Source organism: Neovison vison, chromosome 6, assembly GCF_020171115.1.
Source record: "Neovison vison isolate M4711 chromosome 6, ASM_NN_V1, whole genome shotgun sequence".
Classification (NCBI taxonomy): Eukaryota; Metazoa; Chordata; class Mammalia; order Carnivora; family Mustelidae; genus Neogale; species Neogale vison.
The window spans coordinates 220,469,708-220,491,632 of record NC_058096.1 but is presented as its reverse complement, the minus strand read 5'-3'; the positions used below and the strand labels follow the sequence as shown (position 1 = coordinate 220,491,632).

General features: G+C 59.7%; 3 protein-coding genes across 3 annotated transcripts in view; 1 reads left to right on the top strand and 2 right to left on the bottom strand.

The window, feature by feature from the left end:
• Window positions 1-12,936, top strand: part of CATSPERD (cation channel sperm associated auxiliary subunit delta) — a 47,542-nt gene extending 34,606 nt beyond the window's left edge. The window contains exons 17-22 of the mRNA XM_044254459.1: window positions 1,569-1,621; window positions 3,306-3,380; window positions 4,512-4,640; window positions 6,381-6,564; window positions 11,250-11,407; window positions 12,607-12,936. Coding sequence (XP_044110394.1) covers window positions 1,569-1,621; window positions 3,306-3,380; window positions 4,512-4,640; window positions 6,381-6,564; window positions 11,250-11,407; window positions 12,607-12,844 — 837 coding nt within the window. The 3' untranslated portion in view covers window positions 12,845-12,936. The remainder of the gene's footprint in view (window positions 1-1,568; window positions 1,622-3,305; window positions 3,381-4,511; window positions 4,641-6,380; window positions 6,565-11,249; window positions 11,408-12,606) is intronic.
• Window positions 12,937-14,593: 1,657 nt separating this feature from the next.
• Window positions 14,594-16,899, bottom strand: PRR22 (proline rich 22). Its single transcript, XM_044254457.1, has 3 exons — window positions 16,306-16,899; window positions 16,143-16,205; window positions 14,594-15,759 (listed from the first exon to the last, which is right to left on the bottom strand). The coding sequence occupies exons 1-3, from the start codon at window positions 16,433-16,435 to the stop codon at window positions 14,612-14,614; spliced, it is 1,341 nt and encodes a 446-aa protein (XP_044110392.1). The 5' UTR covers window positions 16,436-16,899; the 3' UTR covers window positions 14,594-14,611.
• Window positions 16,900-16,994: 95 nt separating this feature from the next.
• Window positions 16,995-21,743, bottom strand: DUS3L (dihydrouridine synthase 3 like). Its single transcript, XM_044254456.1, has 13 exons — window positions 21,548-21,743; window positions 20,654-20,927; window positions 19,895-20,407; window positions 19,538-19,579; window positions 19,275-19,427; window positions 18,883-18,999; window positions 18,614-18,679; window positions 18,425-18,535; window positions 18,072-18,168; window positions 17,874-17,949; window positions 17,445-17,633; window positions 17,236-17,364; window positions 16,995-17,149 (listed from the first exon to the last, which is right to left on the bottom strand). The coding sequence occupies exons 1-13, from the start codon at window positions 21,646-21,648 to the stop codon at window positions 17,077-17,079; spliced, it is 1,941 nt and encodes a 646-aa protein (XP_044110391.1). The 5' UTR covers window positions 21,649-21,743; the 3' UTR covers window positions 16,995-17,076.
• Window positions 21,744-21,925: the final 182 nt, after the last annotated feature.

Below are 21,925 nucleotides of genomic sequence, written 5' to 3'. Positions count from 1 at the left end.
TCCCAGTTGCCAGGGTCACTCCCTTTCCCCCTGACAGCATTCCCCAGGGCGCCCCCTTGTGATTCACCATCCTTGGAGCAGGTGCATGGATAGTCTCTTTCCTTGTTAGATATCCCCAGAACAAGACTTACTGACTCTGGTCACAGCACTCTTTGGTGCTCCAAGAGAACAGAAAACAATATACATCCACACAGAAACCCGTGCACAAGTATTCATAGTGGCATTTTCATAGTAGTCAAAAAGTGGAAGCAACCCAAATGTCTACCTGTGTGTGAATCAATAAACAGATGGGGGCCCATCCTCACACTGGAATTCAGCCTTAGAAAGGAAGGACATCCTGACACCTGCTACAACATAGACCTCAAGGATACTGGGCTTAGTGAGAGAAGCCAGACCCAGAAGGACACATCCTGCAGGACCCCACTCCCAGAAGGTCCCCAGAGGAGTCCCGTCCACACAGAGAAGAGACCATGGGAGCCAGGGTTCGGGCAGGGGGTGGGGAGTCCATCCTTTGTGGGGAAAGAGTCTTTGTGGGGAGATGGAAGGTTCTGGAGGAGGATGGATGCGCTTGATGCCACTGTGATTTGCCCTTCGAAATGGCTAAGATGGTGAATTTTAGGGGTGCCTAGGTGGCTCAGTTGGCTGAGTGTCTGCTTAGGTCACAGGTCCTGGAATTGAGCTCCTACATCAGGCTCCCTGGTCCGTGGGAAACCTGCTTCTCCCTCTCCCTCTGCCTGCTGTTTTCCCTGATTGTGCTCTCTCTCTCTCTCTGTCAAATGGATGGATAAAATCTTTAAAAAATAAAAAAAAGATGGCAAATTTTATGTTATATATATTCTATACCACAATTTTTGTAAAACTGATATAAACCTTGCATTCTGTTCCTTGATAAATCCATGTTTGTTTGTTTGTTTTTTAAAGATTTTATTTATTTATTTATTTGACAGAGAGAGAGATCACAAGTAGGCAGAGAGGCAGGCAGAGAGAGGGGGAAGCAGGTTCCCTGCTGAGCAGAGAGCCTGATGTGGGGCTCGATCCCAGGACCCTGAGATCATGGCTTGAAGTGAAGGCAGAAGCTTAACCCACTGAGCTACCCAAGTGCCCCAATCCATGTTTGTTTTAATATAAAGACAATAATATAAAAACTTAATATAAAAATATAAAGATTGTGTTAGCTTTTTGAGAAGCACAAATAGCTTTTTCCTCTTTTCTCCTGTTTGTTTATTGAAGCCCATCCACTCATTCATTAGTTGGTTCATTCATTCATTCATTCATTCTTCTCCCCAGCCTTCTATATGCCAAGTATTATCCTGCATTTATAAATTGGTTTCTGGTTGGAGCTAAGTGGTAGGGGACACTTAGGCTCACCCCATAGCTCTGGGAGGGTCTTAGGGCTTGAAAGCTCCAACAGCCAAGCCTGGCACCAGTGAGTCCCAGGAGCCTGGGTCACAGTGTCAGGATCTGTGCTCATCATGTCCAGTCTCCCCTGGGTGTGAGTGCTTGCTGTGGCTGGACCATCAGTGGCCCTCACCGACCCAGGTCAGCGTGTCCGCCTCTCTCCTCCACAGACGGCGTTCATTTCAGTGGGTTGTGACCAGGAAAAAAAGATCGTCATTCAGAAGTAAGTGTGTTGAAGTCGAGTGACATGGTCCTGTCCACTTTTGTGTATATTTAACATTTCCATAGAAAATAGTCAAATAATGAATACTAATGGTTTAAGTTGGTCTTCTGGCACAGTGGCCTCCCCTCCTTTATCAATTTGGTGATATTTACATATTTCCCCTCTTCTCTAATCCTTTGTGTGTTCTCTTTCTTTTATGAGTCCCTGAATTCCTCATTTTGATTAAAATTGCTTAGGGTTTTGGGTTTTAATTGGTTGCTGAAATTTTGCAGAACTTTGCCTTCAGTATCCATAGTTACCCCCCAGGGAATGCAGCCATGAGAATCCAATTTTAAAAATAAAAAAAGCCAGAAGATTGGCCAAATTGCCATACTTTTCCCCCCTCAGGCAGTGGTGTGCTGATAAATGTATAACAATTGGTTCTGGGTGGAGGGGAAGGCCCCAAGTCCAAGCACGTGCCAATTCCTGTGATGTGAATACGCCCACCCTGTCGTCCAGCTTCTGCTGGCCCACAAAATTCCAGAAGATTTAACACTTGGCTTTCAGGAGCTAGTCGAGGCTGGCTTCAGCTCTCCACTGCTCGAGGGCAATGATAAACTCAGGCGATGATTTTACCACGTTTCCCCCAGATGGAAACATTTTGTTGAATCAATAAATTGTATAGTTAGAACATGTGTACAGGGAATATTTTTTAAACAATATACACATAGCTTCTGCCATAAACAGAGTAGGAAGATATTTGTCCCACGTGGAACCAATAAAGGCTTGTATCCAGGCTTTATAAAGAATTCCTACAAATTAATCATTATTTTAAAAAAGACAAATTTTTTAAAAAGGGGCGAAAGCCTTGAACAGGCACTTCTGAAAAAGAAAAAGTAAAGAAATCCATATGCTTCGTAAAAGTGCTGAAAGGGTGGCCAACCTCACATAATAGGGAAAAGAAAAAGAAAATTTTCTTAGAGGCCAAATTCACTCACCAGCGTGGTGAAATTTACAGAGCGTGGCCAGTAGCAAGGGCTGGTCAGCAAGGGGAGCCCCAGGTAGCCTCCAGAACGCACCAACTTTGTGGGTGGGTAGGTACATTTTTCAGGTGCTTTAGAAAGCACGTCATTTGACCCCGCAATTCCAGTCATGCATGTGGACACTGGCAAGGGTTCCAGCATGTTCTGAGCAGTATTATTCCTAATAGCTTCTAGCTGGAAGCAAGCCAGCTCGAATCCCTCAATAGGATGGACAAACAGGTACGGTGGTTGGATGAACGGACTGTCCCAGCCACGCAAACCGTCAAGGCAGAATTGCCTGGATGGGGTTGTAGAAACATGGAACAGAAAGCAACAGAACACACACAACGTGATTCTAGTCTTTAAAACCCCAAATCAGGCAGAAAGAAACCGTGTTGCCTAAGGAGGCATGCCCAGATCTAATGCTACAAAGAAAATCCAGGAAATGATTGTCTCAAGAGTCAGGACACCCAGCACCTAGGTCTGGGCTCGGATAATCATTCTCCCACATGAACTCAGGCTCCTTGGAGACTGTGGGCAGGGAAGATGCAGACTGAACCTGGAAGTAAGAAAGGACTCAAAAATGAAACCAGCCGGGGTGTACATGTCCAAGGGAAGAATTCACGATCCTTTCGGTGCTACATGGGGATAGGGAACTTCTCACCATCTTCTGTCACTCACAGCGAAATCTCAGCCTGTCAGAACAACATCCTCGACCCCGTGGGCCTTCAGGACAACTACAGCTACGTCATTGAGAGGTGAGCCCGAGATTTCCGTTCACGCCCTCCCTCCCATGACTGCCCCCTAGCCCCAAAGGCTAATTGGAAATAATTTTTATTTATTTTTTTAAATTTTATTTATTTATTTGACAGACAGAGATCACAAGTAGGCAAAGAGGCGGGCAGAGAGAGGAAGGGAAGCAGGCTCCCCGCTGAGCAGGGAGCCTGATGTGAGGCTCGATCCCAGGACTCTGGGAATATGACCTGAGCCAAAGGCAGAGGCTTTAACCCACTGAGCCACCCAGGCTCCCTGGAAATCATTTTTAGATCGATATCTGGACTATAGGGAATCTGAGGCGGGGAGGGGACTGGTAGGGGAGGTGCGGGTCTGCAGGGAGCCGGTGCGATGTGGCAGGACCCCCAGCCCAGGTCCGCCCAGCTACCGGGCCACCCCCGCTGCCATCTTGCAGTCTCCCACCTGCTCTTGGAGCCTGGGCACCGGCTCACCTGAGCGAGCGGAGGGGGCCAGACCCCGTCAGCCGAAGCGGGAGGGGGTGAGGGCCAGGGTGACCCTCTGTATGGCGTGGCTGGTCCTGAGTGCCATTGAGAGAGCATGGGGCCGAACTTGGCCCTGCCTGGCCCCCGGGCACAGAGAGCCCCGACCCCCAGCACGGGAAGACACATGTGTGCTTTACACACCACAGCCCCTCAGACATGAGCCAGGGGTCAGGCCCCTGTCCACACTCACGGCCAAGGCCCATCCTGACGCTGCTGGACTTGCTGACCAGGAAGCCCGCAGTCAGACCTCGTGGGGGCACTGAGGGGCGCGGGAGGCGGGACCTCGGAAAGACAGGTAAACGGGACACACGTAGAGAGATAAGAGACCATGAGAGACAGACAGAGGGACAGAGACAGAGCCAGACAGAGAGAGGGAGAGTTTAAGGAGTCCGTTCCCATCAGTGCGCAGGTTTGGCAGGTCCACAGTCCGATGCGGGAGGCCGCAGGCTTGGGAACTGTTGCAGTCCGAGTCCAGCGGCCGTCGGCCGGGCTTCGGGCTTGCCGCCCCCGCCAAGGGGGCCCGAGACGTTAACTGCCGCACGGTTCCTGGGGTCGTTCGGTCCATGGCTCTGAACGGCCCTCTGCGGCGCCTCCCACCCCATCTCTGCCTAGGGATGCCTACGACCCCAGCTTCCAGGGGCAGAAGGCCGCGGAGGACCTGCTGGTGCAGTACAAGTATGAGAAGCTGGGCTGCCCCAGCCTCGTCTACTGGGACAACCCCTGGAAGCCCACGCTGGAGCTGTGAGACCCCGGGGGCCTCCAATCCTCCTGCTCCCTCCCACAGCGCTCCCTCCTCCCTGCCGGCCTCCCCACCCCTCTCTGTACAGCCTGGACCCCCAGTGGACCCCCTAGGCCCCACCCTTGCTATGCCCTCTCCCTGCAATGTCTTTTTTTTTTTTCTTTTAAGATTTATTTATTTATTAGAGAGAGCGAGAGCGAGCACACCAGTGGGGGGAGGGGCAGAGGAGCGAGAAGCTCCAGGGGACTCCATGCGGGCTTGGTCTCATGATCCATCCTGACCTGAGTCGAAACCAGGAGTTGGACACCCAAGCGACTGAACCTGCAATGTCTTCCTGCAATGTCTTACCTCCCGCAGCCATAACAAAATACCACCCGCTAGGGGCTTAAATGATGGGCGCTGGTTTTCTCGCAGTCCAGGAGGCTGGAGGTCCAAGGTCAGAGGGCGGCAAGGCTGGGTTCGCCGAGGTTCCCTCCTTGGTGTACACTCTGCTGTGTCCTCAGGTGGTGGAGGGAGCAAAGACAGCCATGCTTCTGCTCTCCTCCCGAGAGATGGAGAGATCGGGGCCTACCCTCCTGACCTCGGTCATACTCAACCACCCCTTTAAAGGCCCCACATCCAAACACAGTCACGTGGGGAGCTAGGGCTGCCACGTGGGAGTCTGGGGGGACACGACTTAGCCCATGGCTCTCACGTCACTCCCCCTTCTGTGGACTCTGCTGCCTTTCCTCATCACAGCCCCTGCACACCCCGCCGCGCGTAGCTTCCACACTGTCGTGGGTGGGTCGACCAGCCCGTGGTGCCCCCCTGGAGCCCCGGCCCGGGGAGACCAGAGCCACACTGCCCTGGGAGGGAGCTACCTCATTGCTGCCCCAGACCAGCACTGCCCAGTGGAAGTTCTCCATCCTTCCGTGCAGCCCTGTCCGCAGTCAGTATACATGTGGCTCCCGAGCACTCCCAAGTGTGGCCAGGGCACTCCAGGAACTGGCTATTCCATTTTCCTTATTGGTAATTGACTTACACAAGGCATGTGCCGGCCTGGGCACAGCTCTGTGCCCCGCAGACCGTCAGACTCAATAGTAGCGCGCTGACTTCGCGACAGCAGAAACCGGCTTACCCTTGAAAAGAGGCGGGGTCATTCGGACACCACGTCTCTGCTCCCCGTGGCCCTAATCCCACACACTGGCAAGACTGTGGGGCCGGGCATGCCGGATCGATCCCCAAACTCTGGGCCGCCACGTGCGGGGACGCAAGCCCCCATTCGGTAAAGATCAAGGAAAGCGACCAGCCAGGGGAAGGGCCGGAGCTCCCACCTGCCAGGAGATCACAGACGGTGTGTCCCATGATTTTTAGAACAACCCCAATCAACAGCCCTAAATATATCCCTTTGGAATGTTGGCAGATGGCCTCCGAAAAGTGTCAGAGGACAGGCCTGAAGGGGTGTGTGTGTGTGTTGACTTGCTTATTATCTAATCAATCTATTTCTTTACAAGTGGTGGTTTTTGGCTCTAGACTTCAGCTAAGAGGCAGAGAGACACAGCGGGGAAACAGGGCCCGCGCCCCCCACCTGCCCCCCCTCCCCGCCCTCCCCTGTCCCACCTGCCGCTGCTTCCTGGGGAGGCTTCGGGGGAGGGGAGCACCGCCTTTCCTGCCGCCCCTCTCCCCCACCCCTCCAGCATGGGCTCCTCACAGCCGGGGGCTGCCGCATGCCCCCTCAGCCCGGCCCTGCGCCTGTGTCCCAGGTGGCGGGAAGGCAAGTTCCAGGAGGTCATCGAGACAGAGTTCGTCCTACTGGAGGTGCACGGACTGTTCACGTACACCTACTCCCTGACAGCCCAGACGGCGCTCTGCAAGGCCCAGCCGCAGAACTGGACCACCATCATGGAGACCGCGGGCGACAGGCGGCCCTTCGCCTGGGACCGAGAGGTAGCGTGCACTCCTTTTCCAAGACAGGCCCCAGCAGCGGGCTGCGGGCCGGCGGTCAGACCGCGCGGACTGGTCGGCCAGGGGTGCGCGTCTGGGGGCTCAGGGCACGGCGGGGGCGTTGCACGACCGAGGAACGAGCGCACGGTGCTGCGGAAGGAAAAGCTGCCGCGCGGGCCGCCGCTAGGCTGCTAACCCGCGGGGGTGCGCTTCCCAGCCAAGGCCAAGGCCAAGGGCGCGGACACAGCGCGGCGACGCGGCCAACAGGTGGCGCTCGCTCCCCACGCCCGCAGCCCGGCCCCGCGGGCAGACCTCGGCTCCTTTTCTTGCGCTTCCTTTCTTAGCCCCGCGCCTCCGAAGCTCTGCGCAGCTCACTGCCACAATCGGTTCCGTGCACTCGCCAGGCTGTACAGGCACCACGTCCCTGATCCTTTTTTTTTTTTTTTTTAAATAGAGAAAGCCACACATATGTGGTTCGCGTTTATTGTATTTTCCGACTGTGCCCATACGGAGTATTGCATTCTTCTCGCGAGGGCCGTCATTCAGAGTAGCGTGCATTTAGGAGGTGGTCCCCTTACTTTTTTTTCCACCAGTGCCAGTGATTGGCAATTTTGAATGCCTGCATCTTCAGCACGTCTGGGCGGACTGCTTGTAATAAGCCACTCAGCAACCGAAACCAGGTGCAGCTGGCTCTGTCAGTATAAATGGGGCTTTAGAGGCTAAGAAATAGTTTCCTTTTTCCATTTCCTGTGGTCTTTATATGACCCAGGTTGTTGTTTTTTTAACTCCCAAAGACCTTTTTTTTTTTTTTAAGTAGACTCCATGCGAGCCCAATGTGGGGCTTGAACTCACAACCCTGAGATGAAGACCTGAGCTGAAACCAAGAGTTGGATGCTTAACTGACTGAGCCACCCAGGTGCCTCCTGAAGGATTTTTTTAACCTACTGAACCACCCAGGTGCCCCCCTTTTTTTTATAAAGTAGGCTCTATACTGCACGTGGGGCTCAAACTCACGACCCTGAGGTCAAGAGTTGCATGCTGTACTGACTGGCCCCAGTCAGGTGCCCCAAACCCCTTTTAAAAATTAAGGATTTAAAAAATGTTTTCAATTGTGGTAAAATATGCACAACCTAATATGTACCATTGTAATAATTTTAAGTGGCATGAAGCACACACCCACTGTCCTGCGGCCACCCCCACCCTCCGTCTCCAGAACTTTCCATCTCCCCAAACCGAACTCTGTCCCCACAAAGCATAGACTCCCTACCCCCTGCCCCAGCCCTGGCTCCCCCAGTCTCCTCTCTTTGTGGACAGGACTCCTCTGGGGACCTCCTGGGAGTGGGGTCCTGTGGGATGTGACTGTGTCTGCTCCTCTCGCCGAGCCCACTGTCCTCGGGGTCCCTCCGCATCATGGCAGGTGTCAGAGTCCCTTCCTTTCTAAGGCTGAATAACATTCCACCGGCTGGGTGGACACCATTCATTCACCTGTCAGTGGACGTTGGGCATTTTGGATAATTAATGTTGCTGTGAACACAGATATACAAATCTCTCCTTTGAGACCCTGTTTTCAGTTCTCACCCTCAGGACTTCATCTAAACCTAATTACCTCCTAGAGGGCCCACCTCCAAATTCCACTGTGGACTAGGGTCTCAACATATGAATCTGGGGAGCCGGGGGACACATTCGGTGCCTAACAGGGACACAACCAACAGGGCCTGGGGAGGGACGGGATGATGTAGGAGGAGAGGGGCAGAGTCAGGCGTTCCAGCCTGAAGCTCCTGGGCAGACCCTGGGGCCAGTGACATCATAGGGATGAAGCGGGAGCAGCAGAAGCAAATACAGAGCTTGTTTGTATGGGGGAGCTCAGAGGTGACTCAGAGGAGGCCAGAGGCAAAACATACGGACAAGTGAGGTCTGGCATGGGTATGAGAACCGGCCCTGTTGGGGTGCTAACTTAGGGATGCGTCTGCCAAGGAAGCCAAGGGAGACCCGGAGGAGGGGTGCCTCGTGGGGCACTGTGTGGTTCCACCACGCAGGGAGCTGCTGACAGATGGGAGGGCGTGTTGCTGTTAACAGCCACGAGGCTGAGATCCAAGGGCTGCTAGATGCTGGGGCACAGGTGAAATCAGGGGTCCGCCCTCACCCCATCCCTTGACCTGTGGGGAGAGGCGGGCAGGGCCTGGGTTTGGGGAGCATACACCCCAGTGGTCATCCACACCATGGACATTGCTTCTGCATTTGTGTTCTGGTTTTTAATCAGAACTTCCGAACCCGCAGAAAGGCTGGAAGAGCAGTAAGATGGACAGCTGGCCATTACAACCCACCCCCGACTCAGCAGGGTGCTTTCCTGTGGCATGGGTGGGGTGGCCCTGCAGGGCTTCAGCTGGCAGGTCTGAGAAGGTTCTCTCCTGTGTGGGGCTTCTGTTAGGCAGGAGCCGGGCTGTCTGTTCATGTGCTTTTTCTCTCCCCAGCAGGGTAGCCTGGGCTCCCTTACAGCATGGCTTGGGGTTCCACCAGACCCCCAAAGTCTGGTGCTTCCAAGCTGTTAAGCTGCTGCCACACCCATGATCTTGGGCTATATCCAGTCTCTCACTTCCATCCATCTGCATGGGTCCCTTGTCCTGGGGAGCTGTCTACAGGCAGGGAAGGGCTGGCTGGGTTATAAGGTACACGCATGCGCCGTCTGGGCCGGCGCCACATGCCTCCCACCACGCACCTCTCTCCACAGCACACCAGCTGGGTGTACCACCGCAGGATGGACTTGTCCATTTCCATGTGTCTGACTTCTGCTGCAGACCAGGCTTCGGGCTTCATGCCTTTTCCTGATTGAGAGCCACTTTCACTTCTTTCCTTTGCTCATTTGTCAAGAGCTCTTTCTAGAGCTGAGAGATTAACCCTCTGTTGCAATGCAGTGCAGCTGTCCCATGGTGTGTCCGTGATGTCTTCTGGGTTTTTGCTGATGCCATATGATAGGAGCCCTTCAGTTTTGTTTGTTTTTTTAAGATTTTATTTATTTGACAGAGAGAGAGAGAGAGAGAGAGATCACAAGTAGGCAGAGAGGCAGGCAGAGAGAGAGGGGGAAGCAGGCTCCCTGCCAAGCAGAGAGCTCAATGCAGGACCTAATCCCAGGACCCTGAGATCATGACTTGAGCCGAAGGCAGAGGCTTAACCCACTGAGATACCCAGGCGCCCCAACCCTTCGCTGGGCTCCCCATCACTTTGACTTTCTTGCTTTTCCATTTTCTGTCTTTGCTTTTTATAAGCCTAGCTCCCCCTCCCATCTGGGTCCACCAGCAAATAGCGCAGAAGGGCAAAGTTATTCTGCTCAGGGAGGCAGCACGATGTACTGGTTAAGGGCAAGCAGCTGGGTTCAAGGGTGTTTCCCCTTCGTACAATATCCTGGGCCCTGGAGACTGGGCCGAGAAGCTGCTGGTACCCCCTGACCACTTCTTGACGCTGTGGCTATGCTTGGCAGTAGCGCCACGGAGAAGCCCCAGGAAGGTGGCTCTGTGCCCTCTCTACCTTCAGACTTCCCAGGTGCACCAGGGAGTTAGGGCTTCTGTGACAAAAACACCACACACCAGGTAGTTTTGATGCCAGAGATGGATCCTTTCCCAGTTCTGGACGCCGAAGTCTGAGATCAAGGTGTTGCCAGGGTCGGTACCTTCTAAGGGTGAATGAGAATCTGTTCCAGGCTCCCAGCCTCTGGTGTTTTCCCGGTCATCTCCGGCGTTCTTGGGCTTGTAGATACTCACCCTGATTTCTGCCTCTGTCTACAAATGTTGTTCTCCGCAGGCATGTCTGGGTCCAAATTTCCCCTTTTTTTTTTTTTTAAAGATTTTATTTATTCATTTGACAGAGAGAGATCACAAGTAGGCAGAGAGGCAGGCAGAGAGAGAGAGAGAGGAGGAGGCAGGCTCCCCGCTGAGCAGAGAGCCCGATGCGGGACTCGATCCCAGGACCCTGAGATCATGACCTGAGCCGAAGGCAGCGGCTTAACCCACTGAGCCACCCAGGCGCCCAAATTTCCCCTTTTTATAAGGACACGAAACTTGTTGGATCAAGGGCCACCTTTTTCTTTTTTTTTTTTTTTAGATTTTTATTTATTTATTTGACAGACGGAAATCACAAGTAGACAGAAAGGCAGGCAGAGAGGGAGGAGGAAGCAGGCTCCCTGCTGCGCAGAGACCCCGATGCGGGGCTCCATCCCAGGACCCTGAGATCATGACCTGAGCTGAAGGCAGAGGCTTAACCCACTGAGCCACCCGGGCGCCCCAACAACCTCATTTTAAGTGGATCACCTGAAAAAGACCCCATCTCTGAATAAGGTCACATTCTGAGGCCCTGAGAGTTAGGATTCCAGCATTTCATTGGCGGTGGGCTCGTTGTGTGTGTGTGTATGTGGGGAACACGTCAGGCCGTAACACCAAGAGTACGTGAAATAGAGGCATCTGATTCACACCAGACTCGGGGGTTCAAGGCCTGGATACAGGAGGGCAGCCACCCACAGTGTCCCTCCAAGGTCACGCCCCACCCGCCCATCAGGCATTTGGCCCTGGACTCGCTCCCATGGGTGCTGGGTGAGCTGCAGGTGGGGCGCAGCCTGCAGTGGGGGGACATCTGTGGGCACGGGCCCGGCCCTCCCCAGCCCCCGGAGCTACTGGGCATGCCTCTGTCCTTCTCCCCAGAACTATGTGAGCTGCCATGACCCCGACAATGAAGCCCCCTTGAGATGGCCAAACGTCCCGTATCAGATCCTGGGAGGCCCGACGGCAAACAAGGTTATCTTTAACCAGAGGAATGGAATCTACATCTTCTACATTTCTATCGTGGATCCGTACTATAGGTGAGCAGGGGCGAGTCACTCCATGCCAGGGACCTTTGGGGGGGATGACTGGCTCTCCCGGGGAGGGTCGCACACAGGCGAGGGACCCACTTTTCTCCCTCCCCTGGATGGGTCCTGGATAAACATCAATGTTCCCAGCAGCCCAGACTGTCCCTGGGAAGAGTGGCATCCGAAGTTCTAGATGACATCTGTTCACTCCCTAAATAAGTCCTTACTCAGAGCCCACGCTGGGTTCCCAGGGAGCTGGGTTCCCAGGGAGCTCCCGGGGGCGGGGGCAGCAGTGGCGGGTGGCCACGCCCCTCTCAAGCCCCACCTCATGGGTGGAGTGCACGTGCACACCCTTACATCTCCAGGGATCTCGCAAGCCAATTGCCTTTCCCTTGGTTGCCTGGAATCAGCCACGGTGGGAGAATTTACACCATGGGATTCGGCACACCCTACAAATTCAGCCTTTCCCCTTAGAGCTGGTTGTTGAATATTTACTACCCACCTGTGCGAAGAGGTTTCTAGGTGTGCTGGCCTAGGTTGCCAACATCTCCCACTGTGGGGGTGCGTGCGGGACAATATCCTTCCCCCTGTCATCTGTCCTCTCTAGACGGATATGAACTCCACTCCCCAAAGTACATGGAGAACTTGCCTTGACACCCCGCGCCTTGATCTAGGGGGGCAGCTCTGGGATGGCCAACGGGTGGGGGACGGGGTGGCATATCAAGAGAGACAGGACGGCCTTTGGTCCCATCCGCTCCTCTGTCCGCACCGTGGGTCCAGCAAGATCTCCTTTACCCTGGGTCCCGTCTCCTGGGTGCCCTTCCCTCCCGGCCTGCTACACCCTGGCGCTCGCTGCCCACCTCGTGGACACCTGTGGCCCCATCACGCCCGCCCTCTGCTTCCACTCGGGAGCGGGATGGTTAGTTCGCCTCTCTAGACTGTGTGTGGGCATGGAGCCAGGGAGACAGCCGGTCCCCGGAGGAGGAGGGGGCCGCAGGAAACCCGGGGGAGGACAGGACTGTTGCCAGCAGAGAGAGGACAGCAGACTCGGACTGGAGAAGAGCGGAAACGGATGGAAGTGGAACCAGGCGTCCCAGCTCAGCACCCGGGGCCCAGGACTCCTTTCTGTGGGTTTTAGCACACTCAATGGGGCGAAGGGCAGGGCCCCACGGGACAGCGCCCCATGGCCTCTCTCCACCCGCCCCTTGCAGCTACTGTCACTTGGAGACCACCTTCAGCATCTACGTGTACGGCGCCTTCCCACTGTCCGTCATCCTGGCGGCGGCCACGATCATCCCGCTCGTGGCGGTCATGTTGCTGTCCGTGTGGCTGGCCTACGCCATCCCCAAACTGCTGCACACGGAGAAGGGCCTCAAGTTCAAGGGCTTCTGGATTTATCTGTGCAAGAGGTGCCGAAAGGCCTGTGCGTGTTTCCGAGGCAGGTGCTAAGTGCACCGGGGGAGCCCCGCGTGGCCTTAAAGTGTTCTATAAAGCGGCTGGTGGCGGTGTTCGTGCCGCGTGCTGGGAGCGTGCTGTGTCCTCCCCCCCACCTTCCATCATCCTGTCGCAGCTCCCCTGCCCTGCGGCACCTGCGCTGGGAGCGGGGCAGCCCAGACCCTCAACGGGACGCGGGCGAGGTGAGGGAGCAGAGCACCCCACGGAGAGAGGGCGGTCCCCTGAAAGGCCTAAGACACAGCCCCGTGGCCTGTTCGAGGGGGCACGGGGTGTCTGGAGGAGGCAGCCACTGCCGGGAGTCCGTCTCTGGGGCATAAACCCTCCGTGTATACAAACACGCACGTGTGTGCTCTGCTGTGTCCCTGGAGGAATGTTTGGAAGCGTGATTTCATGTGCGCGCACACGTACGGACGCGTGCCTACGGCATGGGCGCAGGCATGCCCGTGCACACATGTACATGGGTGTGCCTGGGCAAGGCGCACAGGCATAGTGTGCAGGGACGCACACACGGGTGTTTGGTGGCGTGGATACGTGTGGGCATGCATCCCTAACGTGTGTACACAGTCACAGGTGTTTACCCAGGACATGAACATGTGTGTACGCGTGTACACGTCTACACATCTACAGATACACAGACCTGCACACACGGCAAGTATACACAACCGCGCACGTGTCTACGCACGCGTGTGCACGTATACACAACGTACACAGCCCTGTGCACTCTCCCTAGCCGTCCAGGGGGGGGTTCCCTCCCCTCCCACCACCTCACTCTGACTCCCGGGTGGCCCGGACGGCCAGCTCATCCCAAGGGAGAACTCGGGGGGTCCCGTGAGTTTCCTGATTCTTCTGAGGTTCAGTGAGGTCCGCCTCGTGGCCCCGTCCCGCCTCAGTCCGGTCGTGGAATCGTGGCCTTGACAGTGCAGGGAGCCCACCCCAGCCGGTGAGCAGGACGGCGGCCACTCTCCACGTTAGGCCAGCCGCTAACGTTCGCATTGACCTTCGAGGAAACCAAGCCCATTCGCCAACGTCTTTCGCCAGGGCCTTCCCTTCGTCAAGCGCATTTGGCTTTAATCTCAAAAATATCCGGAACGTGGCCGCGGAAGGGCAGCGGGCTCCAGGCTCCCCTAGCCGGGCACAGAACCGGGCCGGGCGGGGCAGACTGTGCCGCGGTCTGTGTGGAATGAGCGCGCGACGAGGTGAGCCCAGCAGGCTCCTGGCGCCCTGCTCGGCAGACAGAAAGTCCCGGGTTCGCTACCGACTCTGCCACCCCCGGGGCTCTGCCCCAGCAGAGTCCGACCACTCAGGGACCCAGCTCAGGGCCCGGGGCAGGAGGGCCCCTTGGTCCTCTGCGTGGGGAGAGCAGGAGCTTGGGGGAGGGGTGCGGGGGAGGGTAGGCCTCAACCCCAGACCACTTCCTGGCCCTCTCCAGCAACCCTTTCCCCAGCAAACACCTGGCCGAAAGATCCTTCGAGTGCAGTCCGGACAGCGTCTCCCCACCTTGCAGAAGCCCCCCCTCTCCATCTCTGCTGGCGGACTCCCAACTTTCTGGGGCGTGGAAAGGAGGGATTCAGGACTCCTCGGGACGGTAGGGCTGCCCGGCTCACCCGGGAGGTGCTGCGGGCCTGCTGGGCCTTCCCGTGTGACCCCGTGTGACCCCTGCGACGGTGCAGGAGGGGACCGTCCTCCACGTCCAGCGTCAGCCTGCTGTCCCCAGGCCCCGATGCCACCAAGCCGACAGTGAGCTGAGAGGTCAAATCCATTTTAATGGGGGGCGGCTCCCAGGTCCTGCCTGGGCCCCGAGGGGGCGACGCTGGCCGGGCCCGCAGCCTGCTTGCCCTTGCCCCCCTGCCTGCCCTTTTTGGCGGACGAGGCGCCGGCCTTCCTCTTGCCAGGCAGCTCGGGTCGTGCCGCGGGGGCCGCGGTGTTGCCAACGGGGGGCCCCGGGCGGGGTGGTGGCTCCTCATCCAAGGCCTTGAAGTTGAAGAAGTAGTCCACGTTAGACACGGTGTCCAGGATCTCAGGCACACTGTAGTCCAAGGACAGCAGTTCGTCCGGCAGGTGCAGCGAGCGGATGTCGCTGGAGGAGTCGTCCCCGCCGCCCCCGCTGTCCGGCAGGGCTGGCCCAGGGGCCTTGCGTGGGGACCCATCGGGCTCAGCGTTGCCCGGCAAGCAGTCGAAGAGCTTCATGGCGTCTTCCAGAAGCACCTTCTCGGGCAGCACGAAGGCCCTGGCTGCCTCGGGGGTCCTGGCCTCACCCGCCCCGAGGGGGGCGGCCTCTGCCTCCGCCACCTTGGGCTCCCCGAGGCCCGGCGGGTACAGTAGGGCCGGCCCAGCCCCACCACCCGGCAGCTCCTTGGAGGGGAAGGCCAGCGGCTCGCTGGGCCCGTGGAACTGACTGAGGCGGCCCTTGAGGTGGCCATAGGCGCCAGGGGACAACACGGCCTCCGTGGGGAACGTGATGAGCAGGGGAGGCAGCTTGTTCTCCTTGGGCACAGGGGGTGGGGGCGGGGCTGGGGGTGGCGGCACGGCTGGCCCCAGGCCTTCCTTGAGCAGGGGCGGGGGCAGTTCCATGTAGGCGGGGGGCCCCCCATCACCCACAAAGCCCAGAGCCTCTGGCCCAGGCCCCTCAGGGGGGAAGTAGGGCATGAGGTACTGGGGGCCCCCAGGCAGCGGCTGGTAGTGTGGGTATGGCGGGGGCGGTGGGGCCGGCACGGGGGCCTTGAGGTAGTGCTGGGGCTCTAGGAGGTAGGTGCCTGGAGAGGCGGGACCCCCAGCCGGACCCCCAGGGGGTCCCCCACCGCCCACTGCCGTCAGCTTGTACAGGGACGACTGGCCGAAGTCGGTGGTGGCCCACTCGATTCGGTAGATGCGGGGGTCAAAGAAGCACCCGCAGGGGGCCATCTGGAAACCTGCAGGCCAGGGAGGGGCAGCCCTGAGAGGCGTTCTGAGACCCACCTGGGGCAAGGAGTGCAGGGGAGGGGCAGAGCCCAAACCCTGGGGGCCCATCTGTGGGACAGGGGATAGACACCTGGCCTGGGGGGCCGTCTGAGGAATGGGGACAGAGATCCCGCTTTGGGGGACCCATCTGGGAGTCAGGGACCTGGGTATTGTTTTGGGGACCTGTCCGGGGAACGGTGGGCATAGGCTTTGCCCCTGAAGGCCTACTCGAGGGACCAGAGACATAGGCCTTACCTTTTGGGGGCCACCTAAGGTCAGGGGCATGGGCAGGACAGGCCCCAACCCCTCCAGCCCACCCCCGAATCCCTATCAAGGGTTGGGGGGAGGCTGGTACCTGCCGGAGGGCCTGGAAACACCTCTTTCTCCGGGTTTGGGGGCTGATAGAGGTTGGAGGAGCCTGTGGACAAAAGTAGGTGGCTGGGCAGGGTCCTGAGCCCTGGGCCCCACCCCCTTGGGGACCCCGACACCCACCACACCCGACACCCTCCGACTCGTACCCACAGCAGGAAGCGGCTCTGTGCAGGCGGGAGCAGGCTGGCTGCCTGACCCCTCGGTGCCATCCAGGCCCCGGGGGCTGAAGCCTTCTTGGGGAGCTGGAGGCGCATAGAAGGGTTTGGGGTGCTGCATGGGGAGACAGAGGGGCCAGCCTGGGCAGGCCGGGGGGGGCAGCAGGTGGGAGCACAGGCAGCCCACCCGGAGAGCAGGCTCAGTCCTGCCGAGTTCTGTTTGCCTGGTTACTCTGGGCAGCGGGTTCCAGGCTATGGCCCGCCCACTGGTCGGGATTCCGGGTATCGGGGGGGTGGGGGGGCAGGGGGCAGAGGGAGAAACCAAGGCAGTCAGAGACAGGACTCACAGAAAGCGGGGCAGACCCTGAACTCAGTCTGCCACCTTCTGCCTTTGCCTCCATGCTCTGGGCAGCTCTAGGGCTCCTTCCTCCAGGCAGCCTGCCCTGATCCACACCTGCGTAGGCCGAGGCCCCGGCCTCGTGAGCGCCTAGCGCGTTCTTGGTGGGTAAAGCCGCTCTGGGGAGCCGTGGTGGCCAGCACAGGGCTGGACCCATGGGGGCGACTGGGAGACTCTTGTCAATGAAAAAGGACAATTAAGTGCTGGGGAGAGGGTCGGCCCTGCATGGGGACAAAACCCCAGAGTGGGACGGGGCAGCCTTGGGGTCACAGAAAGGCCTGGGTTTTAAAAGAATAAGATTTATTGTGTTTTCATGCAGCAGGAGGCCCCGCTGGGCCCTCAGACGCCCCCTCCCCAGCCCGCAGCTACTTGTACGCGTTGGCCTTATGCTTCGGCAGAAAGACGAAGTTGGGCGGCACGGGTCCCAGCAGCATCTCACTGTGGAGAGGGCACAGGGCGGGGTCAGGCCCGCGGCCCAGGGGCCCCTCGGCCTCCCGCAGCCCGGCGCCTCGCTTTCCCGGCACCTGATCCGGATCCAGTCGGCCGCCTTCTGGCTGGCCATGAGCGTCTCCAGGTAGTCGCGGCCCAGGTAGTAGGGGGGCCGCTCGTTGATCCTCTGCGGGAGCCGCTCCAGGAGGCCCACGGGCACGTACCTGCAGGCGGCGCGCAGGGGTGAGGCCAGGCCGGTCCCCTCCACGGGACCCCCCCAGCCCGCGCGTGGCCCTGCACCCACCGGCACAGGAAGGACAGCCACTCGAGGAGGAAACGGCGCGTCTTCTCCACGCCCTGCGTGTCCGAGCCCCAGTGCTCCAGGCCATATCGCGTGAAGTCCTGCAGGATGGCCAGGCGCTCGGACGACGAGATATCCCAGTGCCGCTGCTCCTTGATCTCCGTGAACAGCCACGGCTTCAGCAGGGCACCCCTGGGAGTGGGGTAGGGAGCGCTGGTCTGGAGGGCTCCGGGGCCCTGCCTCTCCGCCAGGCTCAGCCAACCTTCGAAGCCCAAGAGTTCCAACCCCTGAGAGCACAGAGGTCCGCTGCTCGCCCCCCGCCCCCCGGCAGAGCCACCTGCCAGTGACACCGAGCAGGGAGGAGGGGAGGGAGGCGGGGGGGGGGGGCGCCGGCCAGTTCTTCGCCGCGCCCCAGGCACAGAGCACCCTTACCGAGCGATCATCACCCCCGCGACGCCAGTCTGCATGGCGCGGTTGGCATCCTCGTACGACAAGATGTCCCCGTTTCCTGAGGGACAGAGGCGGGGTCTCAGGGAGCCGGGGGCAGGCGGGAGCTCTGGGGGAGCTTCTGGCAGCCCAGCAATGCCCACGGGGGCGGGGCAGGGTCCCAGGTGGGGGCGGGGGACCCACCGAACAGCGGCATGGGGCTGGCTGCCGTCACACACTGCGCGATGTACTCCCAGTCGGCCAGCTTGGTGTAGCGCTGCTCCCGGGAGCGGCCGTGGAGCTGAAGGAGAAGCCACGCGCGGGGAGGGAGAGCCGGTCCGGGGGGTGGAGGATCAGACACAGAGAGAGAGACCCAGAGACACCAAGAGGAACGGGCTGAGAGAGAGAGACAGAGAGATGAAGAGACAGACGGAGACAGAGACGGAGGGAGAGCCAGAGAGCAGGAGGAAGGAGCGGGGAGAGAGAGACCGTTAGGAAGGGCCGCCCACCGCGCGCTCCGGTGGGGGCCCCCACGCCCTCCGTGCCCCGAGACCCACCGTGACCAGGGCCGCGCCCCAGTCCCGCAGCTCAGGGAGCAAGCGGTGGGCCAGGTTCACGCGCTCCTGGACGCCGGTGCGGATCTTCACGGTCAGCGGCACGTCCAGCACCTGCGGGGAGGGCGGCAGCGGTCAGCGGGACCTGGGCCGGCCGGGGCAGGGGCAGGGGGGCGGCGGCAGAGGGTGTACCTGGTTCATGCCGCGGACGATCTGCTGGAACTTGGCCGTGCGGTTCATCAGGGCACAGCCCCCGCCCTGGGAGAGATGGGGGGCTGGAGCAAGGGACGGCAGAATGCGAGCCGGGCCTGCCACCCTTCTCTGCCTGCGCCAGCCAAATGGGGGAAACCAGGGCGCAGCAGCACCCACGGGTCCCCCAGACACTCAGGCAAGAGGAAGGCCGGGTCCCAGGCTCCCATCCCCACCCACACCATGGAGGTCCAGGGCTGTGCAGCTACTACCTTCTTGTACACGAGGTCGATGGGGCACCCGACGTTGATGTCCACGAAGTCCACGTCCACGGTGCGGTTGAGCAACTCGGCGCACTTGGTCATGGTGTCAGGGAAGGCGCCCTCAAGCTGCGGCCAGGGGCGGGGCAGGGAGTGAGGGGCCGGCCCAGGCTGGCCCTGCCCACTGTGGGGATCCAGCCAGGGGCCCTCCCTGTCCCACCGACCCACAAAGGGGCATCGGGTCAGCCCCTGAGCCCACAGCTGAGGCAAGACGGGTCTGAGAGTGACTGAGTCAGGCCTGCGGTCAGGAAGATCCAACCCCAAACCTGCCCCAGGGCGAGCAGCCAGCCGAGAGTCCCTCTGTCCCTCCTGCCTTCCTCAAAAAAAAATGGGGCGGCACCGACCTGCACGCCGAAGACATCCTCACAGGGGTGGCGCCTGAGCAGGGCCCACTCAGACGTCTGGCCCTGCAGCAGGTTGGTGCACACGGCCATCTCCCCGCACGTCACGTCAGCCCCGAAGCGTTTGCAGATCCTCCGGAAGGGCAGGTTACCGCACTGGGGGCCATGGGCACATGTGAGGGGCAGCAGGCAGGAACCCCGGACGCCAATCGCAGCCCCAAAACCCACCAGATGGGTTAACACAGGGCCCTGCTGGGCTGACCTACCGTGGTGAGGGGGGCCAGGTACAGCTTGCCGCTGAGGTCCAGCTGCAGCAAAAGAAAACCCAGGGGGGCTCGCCAGGCCTCTGGAGCTCCCTGCTCCCCACCCAGCCCGCAGTCCTCCTCTGGGCCTCCGCACGAGCCAATGGATCCCTGTGCGCAGACCACTCCGTCTTCACCTCTGCTTCAGTCTCTGCTCAACCGTCAAAACCGCAGGCCTGATGCCCCTTCTTCCAGGAAGACTTCCCCTCCCTCCTCCTTTCCCTCCCGCCCAGCCCCAACTATCTGGGGTTGAGGGGGTGTGTCTGGCTCTTTCTGCCCCCACGCTCCCAGCACCCTCAGCAAGAAGCCCCCAACACGTACCTTCCTCTTCTCACAAGGCCGCAGCCGGACTATATCCTCATCTGTCAGGGGTCCACAGGTCCGCCCCGAGCCACTGACTGGGGCATCAGCAGCTGGCTCCAGGAGGGCCTGCTGGGTGTCACCGCTGTCCTGTCCAGGGGCACCTTCGGCCCCCGAGACGTCGGGGACCGCAGCCTCCGGGGAGGGGCCTGGCAGGTGGCCTTTGCTCAGCTGGCGGAGGGCCTGCTCCGCGCGCTCGAAGCGGACCTTGCGCTTCCGCAGCTGCTGCTGCAGGGCCTTGTCCAGGCCATTGCGGACTGGCGGGGCCTGGACCCGCTCTTCCCGCACGAGGTTCTGGCCTTCGGGTCCCAGATGGGCACCGGCGAAGCGGCAGGTCACGCCATAAGGGCACCTGCCGAAGGTCTCAAAAAGCACACAGCGGGGGCCCAGGTCCGAAGGCTTGGTCTCCAGGTAGCGGCCCACGTCATGCAGGAAGCGGCAGCGGTCGCCAAAGAAACACTTTGCTGCTGATTCCTGCGTGGGAACCAAGAGGCCACGAGGAAGGATGGGGGCACGCTGGGCCAGCAGGCAGCCTGGGTGAGAGGCCCTCCCCTCCTGGTGGGTGTCCCAGGGCAAGTCAGGAACCCATCAAGCCTGAGTTTACTCAGGGACGAGATGGGGACAGCAACACTTAACGTCCCAGCTTCTGGAGGACTGAATGGGGAGCGGAGAGGCTCAGATGGAAGGTCGTGAGGACTTTCAAGCAACAATTACACTCACCTGGACCAGGGAGGGGCAGAGCCTATTCTTGTCGTAGTGGGTGGGTTTCATGTGGGGCCGGCCCTTGTTCTGGCCGCGGGCTCTCTTCTGAACCTTCGGCTTGTCCCCGGGTTCGGTCGCCTCCCCCGCCTCCCCATCCTCCAGTCGGATGCGCTTGGCCTCAGGTTCGGCCGGGTCATTGCCACCGCGGTCTCCTGCCTCGACTCCCTGGCTGGGCTTCTCCTGCCCGTTGGCTTCCAGGAATTCGTGGAACTGCTCCTTGGTGGTGAGATACCTGCCAGCAGAGAGGCAGCGGGAAGAGCGCTTGTGGAAGGAACCCCTTCTCCGGCTCAGACGCAAGGGACACTGGGGAAAGGGACCGAGGTGCGTCTGCTGATGGGGAGTACACCACCTAGAAGCGGCCAGCTGCCAGTCGGGGCGCGTCTCTAGGCCACAGGCAGAGCCTGAATTTTGTCCCTGGGTCTCACTGCCCAGAGTCCAGCCACACTACAAACAGCAAGAATATCCCCGACAACATTCGGCTAGAGAAAACTACATGTCCCAGCATGCCTTGCAACAGGGCCACGGTCGCCACATTCCCCAGCATGCCCACGGCCCTCGCTTAGCGGCAGGTGCACGAGTGCTACTCCCGCCACACGCCCGGACTACAGTCCCCAGCATGCACTGCGGGCCCCAGCCTCCAACCCTGCGCGCCCCTACAAGCACCGTGGTGTCCTTCGCACACGTGACAGCCCCCAACGTGCGCTGTCAGCTCCGACCCTGCGGGTGCAGAACCAGCCCAGGCTGAAGAGCCGGCGAGTTTCCCACCTGAGCCGCTGCCCCACCACCCGGCGTGCACCGCCTGTAGATGCCGGGAAGGCCTCGTGAGGGCCTCCCCCGGCCCCGGCGACTCACCGAGATTTAATGGGCGCCACCCCCGGTTCCGGTGCGCCGGCTCCCGAATCGCTGCCGCCGCCACCACTGTCTGCTGGGGCCTCCGCCGCTCCCTCCGCCATCAGCCCCCCTCACGCCGGCCTTAGAGAGCGGCGGGAAGGCCTTCCGGGTCGCGAGAGCGTCTTCCCGTCGGGCTGGGGAAACGCGCATGCCCAGGGCGCTCCAAGTGACGCCATTGTTCGCGAGCCTACGTAAGGGGGCGGAGCCTGGGTGGGGGTGGAGCCTCGGTGCCGCTAAGGTTGGTACCGCGGGGCTGTTTGCAGGTCCCGGAAACGGTCCGTGCTTCTTCTGATCGGCTGCGTTCCACCCACAAGGGTATTCGAAGAACCTTAAAACGGG